This window comes from Oncorhynchus tshawytscha, linkage group LG11 (genome assembly GCF_018296145.1).
Source record: "Oncorhynchus tshawytscha isolate Ot180627B linkage group LG11, Otsh_v2.0, whole genome shotgun sequence".
Taxonomy (NCBI): Eukaryota; Metazoa; Chordata; class Actinopteri; order Salmoniformes; family Salmonidae; genus Oncorhynchus; species Oncorhynchus tshawytscha.
In genome coordinates, this window is record NC_056439.1 from 30124710 (window position 1) to 30150170 (window position 25461).

At 44.4% G+C, this 25461-nt stretch overlaps 1 protein-coding gene across 3 annotated transcripts; it reads right to left on the reverse strand.

Moving 5' to 3' along the window:
* Nucleotides 1–131: 131 nt before the first annotated feature.
* Nucleotides 132–24784, reverse strand: syt16 (synaptotagmin XVI). 3 transcript variants are annotated; one of them, XM_024437275.2, is made up of 7 exons: nucleotides 24299–24784; nucleotides 16120–16356; nucleotides 10953–11168; nucleotides 9182–9444; nucleotides 5828–6289; nucleotides 5525–5714; nucleotides 132–4590 (listed from the first exon to the last, which is right to left on the reverse strand). In XM_024437275.2, the coding sequence occupies exons 1-7, from the start codon at nucleotides 24309–24311 to the stop codon at nucleotides 4277–4279; spliced, it is 1695 nt and encodes a 564-aa protein (XP_024293043.1). In that variant the 5' UTR covers nucleotides 24312–24784; the 3' UTR covers nucleotides 132–4276. The 3 variants fall into 3 exon arrangements, with proteins under 3 accessions (XP_024293043.1, XP_024293044.1, XP_024293042.1); XM_024437276.2 differs by having other exon boundaries at nucleotides 16120–16299; nucleotides 24299–24782; XM_024437274.2 differs by lacking the exons at nucleotides 16120–16356; nucleotides 24299–24784 and adding an exon at nucleotides 15069–15906.
* Between the last annotated feature and the right edge of the window lie 677 nt (nucleotides 24785–25461).

A 25461-nucleotide genomic window follows, 5' to 3' on the forward strand; every position in this document is an offset into this window, starting at 1 on the left:
ATTACAACTGAAAACCTTTCACACTATGGGACCAACTATGTCCTGCTGATGACCATCATTAAGACACAGCCATTCTGAGAATTAAGGCATCTTAACACGCTCAGAAGACTTAAAAACCAGATGGCAGCCAGTTTTACTACAACATGGATCTTTATTTTATTAGCAAGAACAAAACTACTACGACCAGTATGTGCAAAAGTACTATCTATGTCATTGTCATTCTTTGCATGCATGGTGCAGGCACTGTGTATATAGGCATGAGAACAAATCAACAGTCCGTGCATACAGCTGCATCTCACAGGAACATTAAACATGGTTGACTATACACTCATGCTCATTTTTATGCATGTATTTCTATTTTATGCATCTATCAATTTCACCCCATACAGGCATCAACTCTTACCCTCTTACGATACAGGCACTTCATTAGAATCTCACTGTGTGGAAGCTGAAAGCTAACATGCTGTAGTAGTAACATATACTTCAGAGGGCATCTTGAACATTTAAAATGTCAAAAATATAGAGGGATCATGTACAGCAACTCTTGACATGCATACAATACATCATAATTGGTTCAGCCGGTACAGTAAATAACATCTTATCAATGTAATGGTCATTCTGGAATCATTGGTCAAATCATTAACCATACAAACCCGTGTTATAAACATGACATGAACTGCACCTACCAGTCATATCAGGTTAGTTCATCCAGAGCAGAGGAAAGTCTCTCCAAATGTGGCATCCATAGTTTGTCATCTTGTAATGAAAAGATCATCATCAAACGTAGTGCTATACTCTTCCCTGAATCAGTTACTTACTAAGTCAATGTTCTCGCTAAAAGTTTAAAAAAAAGTGGTTTTAACCTTTGATTCAAATGTAAACGTTTGACCAACCTGGGCAATTCTAAGACAGCCACTCAGTTCCAAGGAAGCTCAAATATATTTCTCCATCCATTCTTCTCATTGGAATAATTCCATATGTGATGTAGGGGTGATTAGTTTGATTGGAGGAAATTGCCATTTTCATATGTAGCACAGCTCTCTAATTGAGTCAAACCCTGGTGTTTTGACTAAGAGTATGATTCCCCTATGCAACCCAAGGGACCTAATTACATCTGTTGTCTATCCAGGAAAACAGAGTGGTTGTGAAGGTTGCATGTTCAATGCTCCATAACACCCCACAGGTCATGGACCATGGATAATGAACTCAAATGGCAGAGAATAATACTGATTTACATTCCACCTCAGTACTTCATTGAACAATCAATGACTGCTTAGATAGAGTTAATCAGACAGGCCCCATAGGAGTCCACAAGCCAGATACTGACTGAACTGTAGGTACAGTTCTGCTGTCCAGAGGTGCTTTGCAAAATATGCTTAGTAGGAATACAGTTGCTCTAAAATATCCTCCTTGGTGTGAGAAGTCCTTGACCTAGGGTGTGTAATAAGTGTAATCACTCAAAAGCAGCTACTGCCATAGGATCTAATGAAGCTGAGGCAGACTTGGCCATGAGCATCAGCATCATCTTCATCATCACACTGTACGGTCCAAGGACTGAAACTACCAATGAGCAGAGACAAATAATACACTGCTTGGGAGGGTCATTCATGGCATGATATTATTAACAGATGCACTGGGATATTTAAAGCCTCTTTTCAGCTCAGCATGGATGGCAGTTGAAATGAACTTTACCCTGGGAAGTCACTATGAAAGGGCCACTAAATGAAGAGATTGAATCTGTCAGACAGAGTGGACAGATGTTCTCATCAAATAGAGTAATATAAAGAGTAATAAAGAGTCCTTCAGTTGCTTGTCTGAGAGCAGGTCATGTCTTACAGTAGGAGAGGAGGAGTAAAAGTTGTAGATGAAGATACAAACACGTGTGATAAAGGACAGAAAGCATGCTCATTCAATGTGAAATTACCCTGAACTATACAGTTTCAAAACCTAGAAAAGTAGAAAGCAGGAAGAAATCTATCAAAACAGTTTTGAAATTCAAATGATTAAATGTATGTTTGGAATGATACAAAAGAACAAAGATTTCAGTCTCCCTTTCCCTCATAAAGGAAGAAATCATTCTAAAATATTTGTTTTCTTCACCTTGAAGTGTGGCTGAATAAAGTACGATAGTAATTCATCAAAAACCATTGTCCTTGGACAATCATAACAGTATACTCATTTTTGTATGATACAATGTTTGACATCTTCATAGCGGATATACAGAAAAGACCAACCAAACTTCTAGCTGTCTGTGACAACACAATGTAACTATAGTTGAAACCAATACTCAATAACCTTTTCTGAATTTAAACTTATAAAAACCCATAGAATAAATGCAACAATTGATCTTTTCTGTACATCCATATCGGCATAATTGAAGCACTTTTCTTTCTTTTTTTACTATGTGATATCCTTTTTTGCTCATCAATGGTGTAAACAGGTGTGTGGAGCTGTAGGTTGCAGATTGTAGTCATGATGGGGCCGCAGTAGTTGTGTTGAGGCTCTCCTGCCTACACAGAGCAGGTGTCTGTCTGGGGACTGGAGACAGGATAACTCCCTCCACTTACCAGGAACAACCAGCTTAGTAACTAGGGGCCCGATTCCAACCCGAGTGAAGAGTGTAAATGGAACGGAATTCCCTTTTTATGCACTTTTCTCTCTTAGCGTATTCTGACCTTGAAATTAAGCATGAGAATAGCATGCTATTCACCTGCTATTCGTTCAGGGTGGAGATTGACTAAAGTAAGGTGTGGCTGAGGTGTGTCTACTGATACGCAATATTCTGTGTGTCTACTGATAAGCGATATTCTGACCTTGACTTAATTCCCTATAATAATTTAATCAACTTTGCGCGCAAGGAAACTATGTATAAGGTCTAGCGAACCTGCCGGTTCCAAGTGGAAAAAGCATCTACTTCATTTTTTCCAAAATAAATAACACCATTTTCCATGCACTTTAATTTACAACTTGATAAGAGCTATTGATAAGAGCTAGGTATATGAGCAAACTGTTTGGATAAGGAAATTGTAAATATAAACTAAACTACACTTGTTTTAGATATATTCTATCTTATAGTCACTGGGGAAAAAATGTGAAACCAGTCATATGGTAGCAAACTGAAGCATATCAACATATCAACTTTCCCACTGTAAAGTTTATGAAATGCTGGGCCATTATGCAGACTTTTAATTGTACTGCCTTTTAACTTGCAGGGATGGGCACTCTCGAATGTCTTAATTATAGGCTACCTCAACTTTCTCTGTCTCCTATTTCTATCATGTTAAATATTAGACACTATCAGCATTGACTGTCAGTAATCCTAATAACACACATTCTCCTGCCAATTTACTGTTAGTTCCCTCAATTGCTATAGCCTACATTATCATTCCATTTAAATACATTGTTTCGTTTACTTTCATTTGCTTCCTCTGTAAACGCTGCCACGGCCATGTGGTTGTTGCTGAGGATCATTAGTAACAGTTGATAATATAAAAATATATATGTAGGCTAATTAAATCATTACGGAGCAGGGCGCAGACCAAGCCGTAAATCGCATGGCGCAATACCTGGCCGTGTCATCACACAGTTCCATGGTTAGTGCAGGCAATAAACATGGGTATAGCCTACTATTGTACACTATTCTCCCTATTATAATTCTATGTACACTAATCTTCCAACATTACCACTGGTTAACAATTTTAAAAATGAATCAAACCACCGTTTTCTTTCTTTCGTGCATAAAGCCTCTCCAAACCTGTTTTTTATGATTCATAAATACTTTCCTAGCACTAAATAATCTACAAGATCAGAGTATTTTTAAATCTACCATTTGGTGCTGAAACAGAGACGAATATGCATATATTTAGATGGTGCATATTTAGATGGCTTTCTTTCATTGATCCCTAATATTCTGAAACTGTTCTCACTATATATTCTAGTGAGTCTGTGGACAAAATTCAAACTTAAAGGTACACCGTATTTAAAAGGATGGTTCAACATAAATGTACAGAAAACCCTATTGAATGAAAACTCCACAAGAAAATCTGTTGGCCAGGAAGTGCGTAGGTTTCAGTGGTTGAATTACATTCATTCAGCACGTGCAAGGGAACCACACCTGCAAATCCCTGATCCCACCTTCATAAGGTAAGGCTGAATACCAACTACTGGGCGTAGGAAAGCGGTGAGTAAGAAAGGCATAAGAAGTCGGAATTGGGCCCTAAGTGACTGGGTAAGTGGTGGGGATTTGCTTCCCATCCTCTCCTCTCCATCCTGGCTTCTAGGCTTCCAGGAGGACGTGCCAGCGACAGACCTGCTGGCCTTTACACTCCTTCATGTCCAGCCAGTGCAGCTGCTCCTCCTCCCCGCTGCTGTTCTGGCCCAGGGCAAGCCAGCCCACCATCTCCTTACGCTTCATGCTGCGGCGGTTGTAGATGGACACCATGAGGGTGACGTCACACAGCTGGAACAGGGCAACCTGGAACACAAAGGTCTCCTTGTAGACGGGGTTGGGCTGCCCCCGCCGCACTGATGTCTTACACCTGGAGATCTCCTGGCCCACTGAGTTGAGCAGAGTCAGCTTCCCATAGGTGTCTGAGGGAGAGAGACAGAAAGAAAGGAGAGGCTAAGATAGAGGTAATGAAGTCAAGAGGGATAAACAAAAAAAGTATGATTGACTAAGTCATGATTGCATGGGGGTGCATTCTGTTTAAGAGCCATTTTGATAGGGTGTATGTCACAGGAGGTTGGTGGCTCCTTCATTTGGGAGGACAGGCTTGTGGTAATGGCTGGAGCAGTATGAGTGGACTGGTATCAAATACAGCAAACAAATGGTTTGAGGCCATTCCATTGGCTATGTTCCAGCCATTATTATGATCCGTCCTCCCCTCAGCAGCCTCCTCTGGTGTATGTTTGTATAGTTTTGTCAGTTTTGGACTGTCATTTCTCACCACTAGAGAGCAGTCTCACTGAGGTTATGGGTCATGTGGTGGGTCAGGTGTATAAGGTCACCGGTAACCAGGTAGTGGTCATGCATGGGTGAACAGGAGATTCAGCTGTTTCTTTTACCGCTATTCACAAGATTGCCTTTAACACAGATTACTGAACCACAAACCATCACGGTGAATCATCAAGTATAATGTGTCATCATACTCTTTTATTCATTACATCACCCAACAATATATCTACGTCTGGACATTACATCATTTAGTCCAAATAAAATAAAATCATTAGCGCCAGAGGAGGCTGGTGAGGGGAGCTATAGGAGGACGGGCTCCTTGTCATGGCTGGAATGGAGTAAATAGAATGGTATATGGAAACCATTTTTGACTCCATTCCATTAACTCCATTCCAGCCATTACAATGAGCCCGTCCTCCTATAGCTCCTCCCACCAGTCTCTTCTGTTTAGGGCATCAGAAACATCACTCATGCATCAAGTGGCGAATTGGAACTTTGCAATAGCCCTTACAATCTGATAGTCTGTACGTATGATGGTAAACATGGGTGTGTGTGAGGGTGTTTGCTCACCGGGCGGCCTGTTAATGGCAAGGTTGCGGAAGTGGCTTCCCTTGATGAGCTCCACAGAGAGGCGCCCGGTGGTGGCGTTGTAGGACAGGCCCACCAGCAGCTCAGGGACGCCCCCATGGGTTAGAGACTGGGTGGAGGACGCACTGTCACTCTGGGACACCCCAGCTAGACTGACCTGAGAGTCAACACTCTGGAGCACAGGAGAAAGTTACACACATACAGTATAAGTTTGCATAGTATACAGTAACATGTTAGCAGTGTTTTGCTGTGTCTTTGGGTGATGTTAAGGGTTTATTCTCTCACCTTCATGTTGCTGCGGGGCTCCAGCACCAGCGTGGTGTCCATATCTCCCCCCTCTGGGCTCAGCCCCTCAAGGCGGACCACCTTCTCCCCCATCATGCGCTCGCGGGACATCCGGCCCCCCAGGGCGTAGAGCCGGAAGCGCAGGGCAGAGGTACCCAGCTCAGAAGGCTCCAGGTGTGAAAAGCGGAAGGTCTCGTTGAATTCGGGCACGGACCCCTTTTGGACGGAGGTCTTATGGCGCTGCTTCTTTGCCGGGAGCAGGACCACATGCACCTGCCACGAGTCCATCCCACTGCGCCCTTTGTCTGGGATGTCCCGTGCGGTCACAACGGTAACAAATAGCTTCTGAGAGGCGGCCTTGTAGTCCAGGGTGACCTCGAGGTCACCACATTTGGTGATAGGGGGGCGTGAGGTGGAGCTGGGGGGGCAAGGGAGGACCTCCTCTACAGGAAGATGCTCCTGCTGAGAGGAGGGGAAACAGAAAACACAGACAGTTGCTGATATATGCTCCCTGCGAGAAGCCAACATATGAAATAGTCATCAATGTCACAATTCTAATCACATACTGTATTTTGCATCAGGCAAAGATAGAGGATGGTGTTAAAGAGAAAATTGACGCCAGCCAAGCAGCGCTTCATGCGGTCAGTAAACACAGCATCGATTGGGTCATCATGTTGACAGAGCAGGCGGAGTGTTGGTGTTGGCACGGCAACCACAGCTAAGATAATCATAGTGGCAGCTACAATATACTGCACAGATCAGGCGACATGCGCTTCTTCAAGCTATATCCCTCCCCAACCCACCCTTAATTTCCTGACACAACAACCTGACGCTCAAGGTTAGCCACGACTCAAATGATTCAAAACAAACAATATACAATGATGCTAACAATTTGCTTTCATTCAAGTGTATCTGTATGTGTTGTTCCATTCACATCCATATATATATATATATATCCACTATATATCCACATATATATATGTATATACAGTGCCTTGCGAAAGTATTCGGCCCCCTTGAACTTTGCGACCTTTTGCCACATTTCAGGCTTCAAACATAAAGATATAAAACTGTATTTTTTTGTGAAGAATCAACAACAAGTGGGACACAATCATGAAGTGGAACGACATTTATTGGATATTTCAAACTTTTTTAACAAATCAAAAACTGAAAAATTGGGCGTGCAAAATTATTCAGCCCCTTTACTTTCAGTGCAGCAAACTCTCTCCAGAAGTTCAGTGAGGATCTCTGAATGATCCAATGTTGACCTAAATGACTAATGATGATAAATACAATCCACCTGTGTGTAATCAAGTCTCCGTATAAATGCACCTGCACTGTGATAGTCTCAGAGGTCCGTTAAAAGCGCAGAGAGCATCATGAAGAACAAGGAACACACCAGGCAGGTCCGAGATACTGTTGTGAAGAAGTTTAAAGCCGGATTTGGATACAAAAAGATTTCCCAAGCTTTAAACATCCCAAGGAGCACTGTGCAAGCGATAATATTGAAATGGAAGGAGTATCAGACCACTGCAAATCTACCAAGACCTGGCCGTCCCTCTAAACTTTCAGCTCATACAAGGAGAAGACTGATCAGAGATGCAGCCAAGAGGCCCATGATCACTCTGGATGAACTGCAGAGATCTACAGCTGAGGTGGGAGACTCTGTCCATAGGACAACAATCAGTCGTATATTGCACAAATCTGGCCTTTATGGAAGAGTGGCAAGAAGAAAGCCATTTCTTAAAGATATCCATAAAAAGTGTCGTTTAAAGTTTGCCACAAGCCACCTGGGAGACACACCAAACATGTGGAAGAAGGTGCTCTGGTCAGATGAAACCAAAATGGAACTTTTTGGCAACAATGCAAAACGTTATGTTTGGCGTAAAAGCAACACAGCTCGTCGCCCTGAACACACCATCCCCACTGTCAAACATGGTGGTGGCAGCATCATGGTTTGGGCCTGCTTTTCTTCAGCAGGGACAGGGAAGATGGTTAAAATTGATGGGAAGATGGATGGAGCCAAATACAGGACCATTCTGGAAGAAAACCTGATGGAGTCTGCAAAAGACCTGAGACTGGGACGGAGATTTGTCTTCCAACAAGACAATGATCCAAAACATAAAGCAAAATCTACAATGGAATGGTTCAAAAATAAACATATCCAGGTGTTAGAATGGCCAAGTCAAAGTCCAGACCTGAATCCAATCGAGAATCTGTGGAAAGAACTGAAAACTGCTGTTCACAAATGCTCTCCATCCAACCTCACTGAGCTCGAGCTGTTTTGCAAGGAGGAATGGGAAAAAATGTCAGTCTCTCGATGTGCAAAACTGATAGAGACATACCCCAAGCCACTTACAGCTGTAATCGCAGCAAAAAGTGGCGCTAAAAAGTATTAACTTAAGGGGGCTGAATAATTTTGCACGCCCAATTTTTCAGTTTTTGATTTGTTAAAAAAGTTTGAAATATCCAATAAATGTCGTTCCACTTCATGATTGTGTCCCACTTGTTGTTGATTCTTCACAAAAAAATACAGTTTTATATCTTTATGTTTGAAGCCTGAAATGTGGCAAAAGGTCGCAAAGTTCAAGGGGGCCGAATACTTTTGCAAGGCACTGTGTATATATATATATATATATATAAATATCAATACATGTTGAAGGTATCTATTAGCTACCATCTACATACCATGTTCTATTCGACAAAGTGAGTTGGATAAAAGGTGAAAAAAAGTTAGTGGGATACTCATGCACAGATTGCTCCCCATTTCACACACACACACAGCGACAAGCTGTTGCAAAACCACGTCTGGGTCTGGGCAGACAGTGAAATGGAGGCCTGCAGTGCTAGCCAGCATCACTTGCCCACTCGCTCTCACCTCACTCCAACTGGGCGCCTAAATCAAACATGACACATTAGTGCTTTAGCACAGTAGCACACAAACACAACGCTTATGTAAGCATTAGCAATACTCAGTAACGCTTTACAGCAACAGGTTGTGCCACATTTCATCAATATTTATGAGGCATAAGGAAGGAGTTATGTACTGTTTCCAATGTGCCCCTGGGCCTCATGTCAGCCTTTTCTTGGTATGCCCAAAATTTATCTGACAGGAAAAGACTGTGGGACTAATACAAAACATCTTCTCCTTGTCAGGTTCCTCATCAGTGTGGCATGATGGACATAGTTGCCTCTTATTGCTAACCAACATTTCCCTTGAGAAAAAAACTGTTTCTCTGTATTGCAAAGCTACTGTATGTTATTAGTAGGGCTAGGACTGTTTCCTGAACCCTGATCAGGAAACCTTGGTTCACCAGGCCCAAGGTGACAGCGAGGGCTCGTTGGCTGCAGTACCTCTGGGCTCCATGTGGAGGAGCTGTCTGTAGGGTCGTTGTTGTCGTCACCCTGGTTGTCCACGGCTGTCTCCATCTCAAGGCTCCCCTCGGGGGCCTGGCGACTCATGTTGGGGGCCGGGCTGCCCCCTGTGTCCAGCGAGCCCTCCCGTGGTGGGCCGTCCAGCACCTCAGCCATTTCCTGGGACCCCAGGGAGCCCCGCTTCTCATCCCCGTATGACAGGGGGTTCTGGTAACTCAGCCTGCTCAGGTCTCCGTCCACGTCTGGGGACGATCACAGCAGGGCTTCATAAAGACACAATATCACATGGAAACATACAGCACACTCATACAACTGTATCATACAACTGAGATATGTTGTATGGTATGCAGTCTGAAATGGAACAGGCTTCCCTTAATAAACATATCAGACAGAACAGACTTCTGTAATTAAACATTGTCATGAAACATCCTTGGGATATGAAATACAAGCCAGCCCTGTGTGTATGACGTAGTAATTGAGTGCATTTTATAAACATAAGCAATATAAAGCCTCCTATTTGAACAGAAATTGCATAACTTTTCAGAAACCTGTTCCTTCAATTAGTGTGGCTGGTATGGGGCTGCACCATGAGCTGATCAATGGCAATTACCTCCAATTCCGTATCATTAAGGGCAGACCGACAGTTATATCAACGACTACAGAGAGTGATCACCATGGCAACAGGGCACAGTGTGACTCATCAGTGTGTGTTGTGTGTTCCCAGGGTCGATCAGACCACTAGTTATATCATAACACCACCAGTCACATGCTCGCTGGAGGAAGGAAATGTGGTAGTTATTATGAATCATAGGTAGTTATTATGAGTCACAGGTAGTTATTATGATTCACAGGTAGTTTTTGTGAGTCACAGGTAGTTATTGTGAGTCACTGAGGCATGTTGAACCCCCATGACAGAATGTCAGTCATACAAACAAATGGATTCTTTGTTCAATAAAATAATTGAATTCAATGAAAAAATATTTAGGCATAGTCAGGGAATTCATAATGCCAGGGGCCTCCAATGCATCTAACAGGGGCTTTGATGAACACTTAGACTTGAACTGTACTCTTTATGTACCAGTAACTAGTGGTGGAAGAGGGGGTTGGGTGGGTAAATCCCCCCTTATCATCCAGGGCCATGACATCTGTATAATGCCTGGGTCTGCTGTCACCACTTAAACTGATCATTCTGATAGCCTGTCGTAGACAACAGCCACCATTTGAGTCCAAACAAGTCACTAATTAATCTAAAGACCCAGAGCGCTCTCTCACTATCTCTGTGTTGATCCCTCACAGAGTGGGCCAACCAAGCTCAGCCTGAGATCTTTACAGACAGCAGTCTGTGATGAAATGTTATTTTGGGTCTCTGGAGCGGTGGGTTGATTCATTTACATCCCATTGGATCAGATTAGAGGACATGTTTTGAGTGTGTGTACAGATGTAAAATCTAATTTTGAGCCAGTTTGCTACAGCAGGAAGATAATCCTGCAGCTACAGGAAATGTGAATTACATTTCCGTAAGAGAAAATCAAGTCTGAAATGTGGAAATTACAAACTTCAGAAGCCTTTCTAAACCTCAAATACACTACAAGTTTCAAATGTCCTACATTGCAAGAAAGCTCTCCTGCAACAGGGTGATCCAATTAAGATCCTCCAATTAATCTGTACTCTGTACCGTGTCAGAATGTGTGTCTCTGTGTGCGTTATGTATGCGTGTCTCTGTGTGCGTTATGTGTGTGTGCACGTGTACCTTCGCAGTCTGAGGGCTCTGTGCTGCCCTCCTCCTGGTCAGAGAGTAGGCGGGTGAACTTGTGGCGTTTTCCCGGTGCAGCCTGGGCTACAACCTCGGTGGTCCCTGTAGAGCGGAAGCTCTGAGAGCGAGACACTGAGATCTCAAACTGCTTCACTACCTCGTCCTCACTATCCGATGAGCTGGACTGATCCTCACCATCCCCGTAACTGTTCACTGGGTGGACCAGAGATCACACAAACACACACACGGAATGCAGAATTCACAAAGAGAAGGAGAGAAGGTGCAGGCAGGAGAGCTACTATAGAACCAAATGATTATAGTGGGATTATAGTAGGAGAGGAGAGGATAAGAGAGGAGAGGAGGATAGAGAAACAAATCAATAAAAACAATGTGAATATGATCACATCAATACGTGTGCTTGTTAAAACTACTGCTGAAGGCAAGACAAACACAGGAATGAATTCAAAGACCATTTGATAAAACGATCACAAGCACAACCCGCATATCCAAATTGGATTGTGCCTGGCAGATGAGTGTTGGATCACTGGGACTTTAGTGTCAACTAGTGATCTAACATGCTATGAAACCAGAACAAGGAGAGCAGGAGAGAAGTGCCAGCTGTACATCCCCAAAGCATTACAAAACAAATTAGCTGTTACCTGTTATCCTTTCATACACTCTCTCTCTCTCACTCTCTCTCTCTCTCACTCTCTCTCTCTCTCTCTCGCTCTCTCTCAACAAAACATTTAATCTGAACACCATTAGTTCCACCAGTGATGGACAGAAAGACAGTGAGTAACTTGGTTATGTAAGTGTCTGTTGACATATTGATTGAGGCTGTAATGGAGATGTATCACATGTCTCTGGCCCTGTCTCCCTCGTCAGTGTAGGTCACCCAGTACAATACCACCCTCTTTACCTGAACCATACATCACCATGGTAACCCTTGGATGGCTCTAGTGAGTGGGCGAGAGGCTGCTGATTGATTTGCTGTGGCCCTGCCCACCTCGTGTTCAATGCGTCTCCAGGGCTGCAGTACCGAGAGCCATCTAACCCTTAGCCTTAATATCATCACACAGTAGGGTTGAATGGCGGAAACCCGGTTACCGTGATTTACCGGGATTTACTGGCCAAAACCACAGACAGGTCTACATGCATTGTGAACTGCGTTATCATCTATCTCATCATGGTAACTTTTTGTTACACTTGCTGCAGCGTAGCCTATGCTACAATAATATGTAGACCGAATGTGCATCTAATTTACCCATCTCCATCTGGCTTTCGGGAGTCACCTTGTTTTTTTAATTGTAAAGATTTTTTTTATTTTTTTCTTATTGCAGCTGCAGAGTTTTAAAATAGCCTATCACTCGAATATCGTTGCTTTAAATCAGTGTACACGCGAGCACTCTCTCGCAGCCTTTCTCTCTCTCCATCAACTCTATTCAAATTGCATCCAAAATAGATAATCCTGTTCTAGATTGATATATACAGCCCTCTATATATAGATTTCCTAGCCTACCTCTTCCAAGTAATAAATTCAATGCAGTTTTAGCCTAATTTCTTAGCTAACTAATGATGGATTATGCATAACAAGCTTATAATTTATAGCCTCTGTCTCTTGCGCAATACACAAACACCTGTGCTCCTCTGGCCTCTCCTTAAAAACTGCTCCTTAGCTCTTGGAGTCCCATGCAGGAAAAGCTAGACTAGAATAGCTTGCTGGACATTATTTCTTTGCATTTCTTATGCCAATAGACTATTCTAAGAGGGATGCAAGCTCTTGTTTGCTGAATGTTAAATACAGCAGCCAATAGAACTCACGGGTAGTTTAAAAGAAGAGCGAACGCACGATGGCGGTAGGCTGTAGCATTTATTTATTCAGACCCATAACCATTCAATCTTCATGAAGAGAAGTGAAAGCCTTCTGCATCTAATTCTAGTACTATATATTATGTTAAGCATGTCATTAAAATGATGAAGATGAGGACAAACTTATTTCATTTAACTGTTGTAAGCGAGGAAGGAATGAAGAAACAATAGAGAGAAAGTGGGGGTAGGCTACATATAACAACATTAGGGGAAATATTATAAAAGGTACATGTGAGTCAGCCTACCACTAATTATACAAATAGGACCTATTATATTCAACATTTAAAATCTAATTAGCTAGCCTACACTTGTAACTTTGCTGGCCGCAAGTGCTGCACCCGAATCACGTTCTCTTCTGCTTTATCCTGGTTTGAACGATGTGAGTAGGCCTAATTCCAGTCCATATAATAATGTACAATACAGTACAGTAATACAGTTCACACTAAAAAAGATTAGCCTAATGGAGCTAGTTTAATTTATTTACCCAAGAGAGCATATAGCGAGTTACATCTATCTGTCACATCCTGATCTGTTTCACCTGTCCTCGTTATTGTCTCCACCACCTCCAGGTGTCACTTGTTTTCCCAGTGTGTCCCAGAACTGTCTCTCTGTGCCAGTTCGTCTTGTATGTCCAAGCCTACGAGCGTTTTTCCCCCATTTTCCTGCTTTGCCTTTTCTCCTTTTTCTAGTCCTCCCGGTTTTGACCCTTGCCTGTTTCTGGACTCTGTAGCCGTCTGCCTGACCATTCTGCCTGCCCTGACCCCGAGCCTGCCTGACCATTCTGCCTGCCCTGACCCCGAGCCTGCCTGCCACTCTGTACCTCCTGGACTCTGACCTGATTATGACCTTTTGCCTGTCCACGCCCATTCTCTTTCCTATTCCCTGTGGATTTATGAAAAATCTTAAACTCCAACCATCTGCCCCCTGTGTCTGCATTTGGGGCTAGCCTAGTGTCATGATACTATCGGCATTTATATTTTTCTGTCGTGTGTAACGTGCAGTAGCCTATATCGTATATGTATGGGATAATGGCACAATCATTTGGGCTTGGGTCATAAAATGTATTTAATGTAGGGCTCATAAAATGTATTTAATGTATGCCTCAACAGACTCGTGTAGCATCAGGTTTGAATTTTCATGCTGATCAAAGCTCTTATCAAATCAAATGCTTTATAATGCTTTTGAATGACACTTCCGGTTTTGCCGGGAAATACCGGGTTACCAGGGAGAAAAGTGATTTATTCTCTGGGTGGAACGTTTGTAAAATACCGGAAAAATATTCAACCCTATCACACAGTCATCACTACTGGAACATACTGACCACAGCTCCCTGCCACTCCAACCTCAGTACTCCACCATTTCATCAATCACGCCAAGGCTTATCATTCCTGCGCCCAGGACCTTCACCACATCCTAATAGTTATTCTTGCAGAGCCCCCATCACTTCACTAAAGCCTAGTGAGTGCACAGAAGAATCCTCAAAGCAGGTTTCCATTAAAAACAACAAAATTTGATTCATGCTCATTTGACCGCACTAAAAGATGATCGAGAAAATAAAGTGAGAAGGTTCATCTGCACAATGCTGAGAAGACCTGTAGGTGCAGGCACAGAGAGCTGTATGTGCAGGCACAGAGAGCTGTAGGTGCAGGCACAGAGAGCTGTAGGTGCAGGCACAGAGAGCTGTAGGTGCAGGCACAGAGAGCTGTAGGTGCAGGCACAGAGAGCTGTAGGTGCAGGCACAGAGAACTGTAGGTGCAGGCACAGAGAACTGTAGGTGCAGGCACAGAGAGCTGCACAAACACATCCATCAAGGTATGCAAATTAATATGGCGGAGGGCCACTCCTGAAGTGAATGACCTTGAGAGTATTTGTCAGTCCTTTCAGTCTCCATGTGACAGCCGTAGCACATGTTGGAGAGCTCACTCTCAGAGCCCACATCTAAAAGTAGGCCACTCTCAAGTGCCTACAGTATAGCAGAGATCCATACAACTCTCACTCAACATGGTGTGGGTGTGTGTGTGTGCATCCCTGAGAGGTCTATCTGTCACCCACGCACTTACACACGTATTCTAACCACCCTTCCTGTAAAACACACATCAGTACAGTACAGTGAGGATTCACATAAGAGTCTCTCTATTCACAATCTTCAAGGTGATGTCTGACATCTCAGTATGTCACAGTATAACAGACTGAATCTACTTCTGATATTGACCCACCCAGTGTGATGAAAGATAAACGCTTTACCTGCTGTGCCAGCCTTACTGGAGTACCGTGAGGCTGCCCAGCTCACCCTGCTCCCCACCACCTCACTCTCCTCGGGTATGATAGACAGACACTCTGCAGATGGGGCAGCCCCAGAACAGGAGCTGCTAGGCCTACTCATGCCCCGTAGAGCCAGCTGAGCCTGGAGAGCCTGTAGCCTCTGCTGGGGGTCCATTGAGGACACAACAGCCCTGGAGGTCTGGGACCCTAAGTCCTCCTGGAGCTCTGAGGGATCAGACACCTCCTGGGTGTCTCCTGGTGAGGGTGTTGGGTCAGCAGACACTGTCTGAGACTCCCTAGCCTGGCCTGGTCCCTGGCCCGAGGGTAGGAGGGCCGCAGACAAAGACTCCGATACCTGGACGAACCATCCTTTCAAAGAAAGGATCTCCGATACAGGATCATCTCGCTTCATCTCGTAGCAGCGCACTGTAAACGACTGTTACTTCAGAGTGACATGACTGCAACTGTTGACTTGAGTACAGTATCAGCCGAAACTCTGCCTATCCAAGCAGGAGATGTTTGCTCAAGGGACTGAACGACCAGGAAATACCGGAGCCAAGAACACCGCCCTCTCCAACCACAGAGAGCCAAACGTTTACTTGGGGATTATGGGAAATGTTTGCAGTGTTTGACTAATGAAGAACAAAGCACAGCCTCCTCCCTGACTGAATGATTAGCATTAAAGGGTGCCATTGTTCTACTACCGTATGTTTCAAGATAAAGTGACAGCATTTCTACAATTTGTGAGAAGAAAGGAAGAGAGTGAATTACATGGATATAACATATTTTCCCCAGCCAGCCACTCTCTGGCCTCCTACCTGTCTCCCTGCATTAGGCCTGCTCCCTCCCCACTGACAGTCTCTCACCTCCAGTCTCCATCCCAGGGCCCACCCCTCTAACTGGTCACCCAATACCAGAAACCCTACCTCAGGACCCAGAGAGCAGACAGACCCCACCCCTCTGCCTCCCGTATTCCCCAGCCCCAGGCTCATAACCCCTAGGCCCCAGTCAGGCACCATGCCAGTCCACTCACCCAGCCCCTGGCGGACTCCGGGCCTGCTGCGGGAGCGTTTCCCGCGGCCGTGCTGCTCCAGACAGGGCAGACCCCCAACGCGGGAGAAACACAGCTTCTTATTGATGAAGAGGAAGAGGACGGCCAGAAACACCACAAAGACACCCACCGCAGACAGGAAGCCGATGGCCTCTGGGGTGACTGTGAAGGAGAGAGGACACACAAAGACACACTGATCAGACCACATAAACAGACAGCCTGAACACACACACACAAACACACACATACAGTCATACACACAGGATACACACACAGACAGAATGGGCAACACTTTAGTAAGAGTTTCAGTTTAATTAAGCTAACAGGGCAGAAGTTACATATTCTGGGTGTGGTATCTGCCTATTGAATTTTAGAGCAAATATACATACAATTGTACATGTTTCAAATAATAATACATTTGTTTGCAATACATAAGCTTATGAAACTTTCTTGGGATTTAGCATTGCATATTGAACATTCTGATTCTGATTCAGGGTTGTAAGTGTTACGTAACTTGCCATGTATTACACAACTCTTTTGAAACCATTCTAATGAATAGTAAAACAGAAGGAGTAGATAAACATCCCCCTCTGCTTGAGCTCAAGTTCAGAATCCTGTCCTTCTATGGACATGTTTAGTGAGCTGTCTTGTGAAGGCCACGAGGAGGACTTGTGTACTAACAGCCCCTTTACACTACACTACTTTGACAACACAAAACCCGGTCCAGGAGAGATACCTGTGAAGTGTAAAGAGACAGATCTAGATTCAAATCTCTCGTTAAGAGATTTTTCCCACACTACCTCCTTCTGAGTCACACATGAAGCAGGAATGTGGCTTTGGCCACACGACATCCAAGGCTAGTGTGAACAGAAAAGTTGCAAATCGGATGTTGAAGATAGGTAGATCTCAGTAGACATATTTTACTGATGTAAATGGCCCCTAAGAGAAAGACAGAAAAATAGAGTACTCCACTCCACTCTCAATGACTCCTCCAACCAATTAATACAAGTACAGTACAAGAGAGAGCCATGTCTTTCTTTGTGGTTTCCACGACAACCTCCAAAGTGCAACGGAATCAATAAAAGGAGAAGTAGAGCTTTGCCATGACTCTATGCCCTGGAGAAACACCCTTTACAGATGGTATGAAGTCAACACTACTGGGAGGATTACTGTAGGTGTGCGTGGGTGAGTGTGTCTACAAGACGCTGAAGCATGTAATACAATTCCTTCATCCATTTCATTTCTCCATTATTCCATGATGCCTCTCGTTATTCTCTGTTCTGTTGTACTACTCTTCTCGCACTAAGCCTCTGGATCTGCTATTTCCCCAAGGTCTCTCACTGTGGTCTGTTACACATCCACATACAACAACCAGAGGAAATTTGTGGTGAGACCCAAAACAAGATAACTGGGGTTTCCTTCTCTGCTGCACACAAAGGGTCCACTATGTCTCTCTGAGAGCCCCCTGTGTCCCCATACAGATGGACAGGAAATGGACCAGGGTCAGGGGTTGGGGCGACACCTGCTCCTCCCACAGAGCCCTCAGCAGGGCAATCTGCCTCTACCACACACACACACACACACACACACACACACACACACACACACACACACACACACACACACACACACACACACACACATCAGAGCCAACACTACTGACAATATCATCTGAGTCTTGACTAGGAAAACAAACCAATACCAATTCAAAAGCTGCATTTGAAACAGCAGGGAGATGAAGGATACCTAGAGTAGTGCCGAGCCAAGCAGAGAGGAAACCTAATTATCCCTGTTTGACTTTACACCAGACTGAAAGAAAGTGTGAAGTCCCTTTGTTCAGCTCCACTATAAGGTAATCTAAACACCACTGTGATAATTCTCACACTAATAAGAAGCTCTATGGACTGATCTCATCATCAGGTAGTTGAGGTGCAATTTTACCATGCTTTCAGTCATCCGTTGAATCTAACCCTGACTTCAAAGTGTTCTCTCCTCTTCCTGGTTTCATCTCAACGCTGGGTGGGAAAGTCAGCAGCATAATAATCAAGCTAATGTTTTAATATTCACGCAGAACCACATTGACACTCCAGCAGGCATGCTCTTACTGAATAATCAAACAGGATCATGCACAGACAGGCATTAACATTCAAACGCATCTCTCCACTCACATCAAAATAAATCTCACATACCCAGCTAGTTCACAGCCCTCCAGCAGAATGAACAGAATGAGCCAAAGCAACATCACTCAACTAGACGACTATAGTAGAATCAGATCGTCTCGCTACAAAGGAAAAGTCTTGAAGATATGGATGTATTCTCTGCTAATTAACTTGTTTCAGGAGAGTGTGACTTGGAGTAGACAGGTGTGTAATAGAGAGAGGGGCAGGGCAGTGAACAAACACTGGTACTGTATGCTGTCTATTGGCTGTGTGATTGTGTGAGTGGTCCTATTGTTTGGGGTAGCAGCTGTAGTTGTGCCAAGGACTGTGTGTGTGTGTCCAGTCTCCAAGCATGATCTTTATTATAAAATGTACTGCTGACTATGTAGATTGGCGCATTGATGTTGAGGTGAGGACACCAACATGTGTTTGTGGTACACACTGTGCCTGGGAGAGAGAGAATCCGTTTCTGGGCAGGGGGTTGAAGAACCCAACCCTTATATACCACATTATGTTTTCTTCATATCCACTATGTTGTTTTCTCCTTAGTTCAAACCCTATGACCACAACGCCTATCTCACAGCTCAGAAACACCTGAGCATCACAGCAGTAGTTGGTTTCCTTGGAAACAGCCCAATGGCTCTGTTGAGGATAATGTAATGAGTGTCTTTGCCCACACGTAGAGAAAGGACCCATGTTACCATGGCACTGCCAGTCAGTCTTGCCATGATTGGTCAGGAGGACAAGAGCTCTTCAGTGATGAGGTGAGTGTGTTAGTAGGGATCAGAGACAAAGGGCAGGGCCCAGAGAGAGTGGGGACCAGGAAGCACAACAATAGTCAGGGGGTCGTGATTGATAACAATCATGAGCATGTGGGCTATAGCTAATGTATTGTATGTGCTGGGGCATGTGTTCACCTGTCTAACCATGCATATGAGAAGAAGGTAATACTAACGTCAACATAGAATAAGCTTGACGCAGGGAAAATAAGTAAGACTGAACATTCACATGAATGATCAAGGCCTTCAGTCCTGTTTCAATAACCAATATCGGAGCACTGTCACAATGTTGATGTGCAGATGCCCTCTGCTGGTTCCATGAGGTTGTGCATGAATATTCTGCAGACTGAGCAATTTCATGTAGCATATGCAACATCATGAAAGACAATACAATACAAAATTACACAGACCCACACACTGGAATGAGGTCACAATCTACGTGAATTCAAATAGAGGAAATATCTGTCTTCCCCAAACCTCTCTGTCTTTGATGATTTAGAAAGAGAACGTCCTAAACCCATGAGACTAAAGAGCATAGCGCCATCTGCTGGACATTTTAGTCGTGGCATTCAATAGAACAACCAATTTATCAAATGACTCCCAGAGGTCTGCGGAAATTAACCTTCTACAACGGGAACCTTTCATTTTATTACATTACTACCAACATAAGAAAAATATCTGCTGTTTCCTCTGATACAAACTGTATAGAGGTCCAAAGAAAGTGTAAATGTAAAGTTCTCTCATCTTCAAACATTTTAAAATCAATCAAGATTTTTTTCCCTAATCAGCCGATATCATGTTCATACATCTATCTATCAGCCGGCACAAACTAGACTGAGGATATACTGATGAAATGAAAGCAGCTCAAATGTCCTGGCTGAGTGGAGTAGAGCAGGTTCTGTCCCTGTAGAGGGGAACTGTGAGTCTGTAGGTCCTCTCTCACCCTTCATGTCTCACACTGAGCTTCCAGTTAGAGTTAGAGTTAGAGCACTCCTGCCCCCAGTCTCAGTTGAGTTATGTAGCACTATATTGCATCACTCCAATATGGTATCCTTCAGCGTGGCAAGATAGGATTTCAGATTAGAGTTGTGTACCGGTTAGTGTTGATGCTACTGCTGAGCCCCTTAAATAGCTGCCGCCACACTACTTCCAGCTCTTCCTTTTCTTGGTTCATTCCAGAGAGGATTTGCTTGGTAAGAGCTCTACGTTAGCATGTATTAGCGCAGAAGTATACCCGCAGCTATTCAATAGCTTGGAGCAGCTAGCTAGCTAGCCTCTCCATCTGGGTGCTCTGCTGTCCCCCCACTCGGTTTGGCTTGTGCCATATTGTTTGGTTTTGTCTTTGTTTTTATTACTTGTGACAGCGTACCAACCTAGTCGATACTCGGTTTGGTCAACCAGTATAGCGGCGCTGAGAGTTTGTCTTAGTTGTCTGTGTGACTTGTCCGTACACCGGAACCCTCACGGTTTTAGTATTGGGGTTCGGGGACCGCGCCTACCCCGCAAGATCAAGAGACTATGTATGTTTCTTGCAGTTCTCCCCTAAGAGTAAGCTAGGTTTCGCAAGGCGCACCATGTTTTCATCTCTCACAGGGTGCAGCCATCTTGCCTAGACTTTTCTGTGTTCCACGGTGAACAAGCTTGCAAAGTAGCTAGCTTAACAAGAGGTGACCATTGCAGGACTAAGCACAGTAATAAACACACTTTCCCTTAAGTCCCACAGAAGGCGATCTTCCTCGGGATGTCCATAGACTCGACTCTCATGAGGACACCTCCCAAATGTGAGAGTAAAAAATCCTATACAACCTCAACCGCTTCTGTCTCGGACGAGCCCTGTCGGTGTTAGAGTGCCAACAGTTACTCGACCTACTGATGGTGGCTACCCTGTTGGTTCCATCAGGCCACTCCAGCAATGGTTCAACTCCCACGGCCGTTACCCAAAACAACACAGACACCATCAACTGCTGGTGATGAGTGCATGTTTGAGGACCCTATCGAAGTGGCTATCCTGCTCCTTCCTGTAAAAGAGGGTGGGCCTGATCAGAGTCCACCGCAGAGTGCTGGTGTGCGCTGACGCCTCTCTGATGTGTTGGGGAGCCGTGTTCAGTGGCATGGCAGCCAGCGGCCGCTGGAGCCCCCATGGTGCCTCAATGTGCTGGAGCTCAGGTTGGTTCGCCTAGCTCTCCAACAGTTCCAGCCCTACCTGGTAGGACAGCATTTCCTGGTCCAATGACTCGGGAGCGCTTGCCATGGGCCCAAACCCGCTTGGCATCGCTGCAAGCAGAACATACAGTATCCCCTGGGTCCTGAAAAATGCAGGGGACATGCTCTCTCAGCCTGTCGGAGGGGGACTAGAGTCTACACCCTCAGGTGGTGCTACTGCTTTGGTACAGGTTCGTGAGAGCTGGATGCCCTAGCTCATGATTGGCCGGCAACAACACTTTACGTGTTCCCAGCATTTCCCATATACTAGACAGGGTCATCTTGATGGGCCACCAGCTGCTCTTGATAGCTTCATGCTGGCCCGAGACCACCATGATTCAGCCTCCTGTTGTCCCTCCTCTCATGGACTCCATGACAGCTGCCCCTGAGGCCCGACCCGCACCGTTTCCAGCTTCGGGCTTGGCCTCTGAGAGGCATTAGTGGACCAGTCTAGGCCTTCAGGACAATGTGGTGAACACTTTGCGGAGCGCCATGGCTTCTTCCACCAATGCATCATATCAAATGTGGCGGGGCATATTCTGTACCTGGTGAGAGACTCATATGTGCAAGCGGTTTTACGGTTTTCACAGTCACAGCTCGATGCGGCATCCACATTGAGAGTGTATCTAGCCGCAATATAGGCATGCCATTATGACGGCGAAGAGGTACTATCGAGTCAATGTTGCCCCCACCAATGAGGTCCGGGCGGCTGTGCTGGAGGTTCCCTGAGTCTGGCGGAGGAAGTCGGGATGGAGGAACACCGCAACTATGACTGCCCTGAGCTCAGTCCTACAGGACTTTGCTCTCTGCCTGGCCCTTACCTAGTTCGCCGATTAATCTGGTATTGTGATACCATAATGGAGTGATCCAATATAGTGCTACATAACAAAGGTTATGTATGTAACCATGGCTATGTGAGCTATTGGATCACTTCAATCCTCTTTGTCTGTGATCTACGGCACCTCGAAAAAGGACAAGGTGGAAGTAGAGCGGCGGAAGCTGTTTAAGGGGGTCAGCCACAGCCTCAGCACTACATGATACACTGGACTAATCTGAATGTATCCTGCTGCGAGGAAGGATACGATATTGGAATGAAGTAATTATGTAGCTCACATAACTGTGGTTACATACGTAACCTTCGTTCTGTTCTCAACCTACTTCCTTCTCCCTCCCTGTGTTCTGTCTGACTCTACAAGAACTAGCTCCCTCAATCTCTCCTAATGTTCTTCCTGTCCAACTGGGCTAGGCCAAACACCCTTCCTGAATAATGCTCTCAGATGCAATAACATGGAGCGAGGTGATGACATCAATCAAAAAGTCTAGACTGCCTTTCCACTGGTGTAAGGTTCAAACACAGCTAAGATAAAGTGTTGGCCCAAATTGTTTTTTGATGATTACCAAAATAATTAAACAAGTCGTGTCTGAACATCTGACGTTTCATGAAACTATATAGATTAATATGCTATATTCTGAACAGAGTTTACAGACTACAGTAAACAGGAAATACTGTACATGAATAACACATGCGCGCACACACACACACGGTCAGTTCCAGGCCAGCCCTGTCTGCCCAACATGGAGAGAAATGTATGAATTACGCATGGCCCTGTAACTAGGCCACCATTAGCAGCAGCAGCAGACACAACAGAGTGCTCTGTACTTATTCAACCATATTCTCCAGCTCAGAGGAGCTTCTGCACAACACAAAGCTCTGAAACATACAGAGATAAGAGATCAGAGAGCATCTCTTCAGTCTCTCCATTGTGGGAACTGAGAGAGGAGGTTGGTTACGGTTGAGTTAGTCTACAGTACAGTATGTCTAGGTTTCCCCCAGGCTTTGTTTTGCAGTTTGGTGAGATATGGTTCCAGACCAGTTGTTCAGGGATAGAATGTCCACTGGAGAGAGTGGCCACCTCTAGGGATATGACCCAGAAAAGGGATCTGAAAGTATGGATGCATGTACAGACTTTCTAGTCTCACAGTAAATCCGCATATTTACCTTAAAGGGTGTCTCGACTCCACCCACACCTTTCCATGAGTTTATATAAACACGATTAGGCATTCTTAATGAATATACTATGAGTGAAAAATCAGGCACACCCCTCATGAATGTCCATGCTGGCAACTAGAAATGACTATGTGTTTCTCAATGTCTATGTTTGGCAAGTGAGGGCGAGTCCAACTGCTGGTGAGTTAGTCTCTGTTACTTTATCACTACAATGCAGGGCCATTCAGCTTTGGTACAACAGGCTATTGAAATAATGTGACAGAATAATAAAGATAGGTCAGTTGTTAGATAACTTTACACATTTAATAAGGCGCTTATAGTGTGTGTGTGTGTGTGTGTGGAGTCAGTTAGGGGATTCTACCATTCATTGATGTCCATACAGGCTCCTGTCAGCTATTATTCAACCTCACAAGTGGTAGCCTATTTATGGCCTGATTTGTATATACTAATGTTGTACCTTGTCAAATGTTGACCTAGATGAACCATTCCATTGGAGATGGCAGGCTATATCAAAAATATAACTTATGTGTGCCATAGCCTACATAAAATGCAAGTACTCATCTGGGCGCAGGCCTATCCTTAATTCCAACACTGAATCGAGTTCTAATCATTTGCGTCATAATTTAACACATAGCCCTCAGAAAAGTCAACAATAATGACTGCAATGGCAGGTCGTCACAGGAAATATGGCAAAGGGGAATTCTCACATATGCCAACATACAATTGCAGAGCACAACATTCGTGTTAAAGTCGTAGCTGAAATAGCGGAATTATAGCCTATTATGTCAGCCGACGCAGCCAACACAATTATATATTGTATCACTGTATCAAGCAGTGTAAAATGGAAACATTGTAGCCAGACGCACCAAGAAAAAATATAGCTTCAATCTCAACCGTATAGCATATGCAACAGCAGATCGTGGAATTAAATAATTGTACTAGCCTATCGCTCGCCTTTCCTCTACTATAAAAAAAAAAATACATTTGTTCATTTTCTCTATTGGGATACTTACTATCTGTGGCCATGGTTGAGTCTGTTAAAGGTCCGATTTAGATGTGAATAGTATTAACGTTGCAGTGGCATCCCCGGTGGCTCATATTGTCCATAGATTGCCGCACGGATAGCGGCGGGTAGGGGTACACTGGCTGCCGTGGGCCGTTTCCTCGCTTCCTTCCGCAGTTGCCCAGCTCTCTAGCCGCATTCACGGTTTAGACTCTTCCTACCACCCTGACGTTTCGCCAACACACCGTCCCTCCTAGCATCAAAACAATGACGTGCTCGCCCCCATACCTCTGCCTCCCGTCTCTCTCTCTCATCTTCTCACGAGTGACCTTAAGTTCACCTACCTGGCTTTGACCAACAGAGCACAAATGATTTTCTTTCAAATTAAATAAACACTTTCGTGACACCGATGTACTTGGACCAGGTCGGTCTTGTTAAAGACACGTTGGCCAAGTGAGTGACCTAGATAGATTATAGGATAAATAAATGACTCGAAACAATTCACCATAATTCAAAAACGATAGGCTACTACTTACCGCGACTGGGAGTGACTATAGTAATGATCGAATTCTTTATTTAAGTGTACAAAACCCACAGTTATTGGCTGATACTCATGGTGTGTGCTGCCTGTCCTCTTCTCCCGCCTCTGCACCTCCAATGCCAGACTAGTTCTCCATCTTCAGTTAGCAATTTACTGCAAGACTAGTATGTTACAGCATCCTACAACCCAGTTAACTCCAATTAATGGAAATATTTGCATAATTGCACATTTTAGTCAAACTTTATTTCCAATTCATCTGAAATAAATATTGGGATTGAAAAAAATAAGCATGTAGTGAGTGTGTTTGGTAGGCTGCCCTGAGGTTGGTAGCACATTGGTTATCCAGGTCAGGCATTGTGGTGGTGACACGCATCAGCATGTAATGCAGAGATTGATAAAACGACTGAATGTAAATCTGATCTGGGGATTAGATTAGTAGTTCGTATTCTCATTGTGACATAATATAGTACTAAAAACCCCGCACACACAGCCGCTTGACAGAGTCACCCATGAGTAGAAGTTAATCATGTGCAAACACACTAACAGAGAGGAGAGCAGTCCATACGGACCTCAGAGGTCATATACAGCCAGTGCCATCCAGCTAAATTGCCTGGATGCCCATTCAATCAAAG

Bases quoted from the DNA above. Each gene is read 5' to 3' on its own strand.
- syt16 (XM_024437274.2), bottom strand. From the start codon at position 15,498: ATGAAGCGAGATGATCCTGTATCGGAGATCCTTTCTTTGAAAGGATGG. The intron at 11,169-15,068 runs GTAAAGCGTTTA...TGGTCCACCCAG, and splicing joins CAGTAAGGCTGGCACAGCAG to TGAACAGTTACGGGGATGGT. The intron at 6,290-9,181 runs GTACTGCAGCCA...CCCTCCTCTCAG, and splicing joins CCTCCACATGGAGCCCAGAG to CAGGAGCATCTTCCTGTAGA.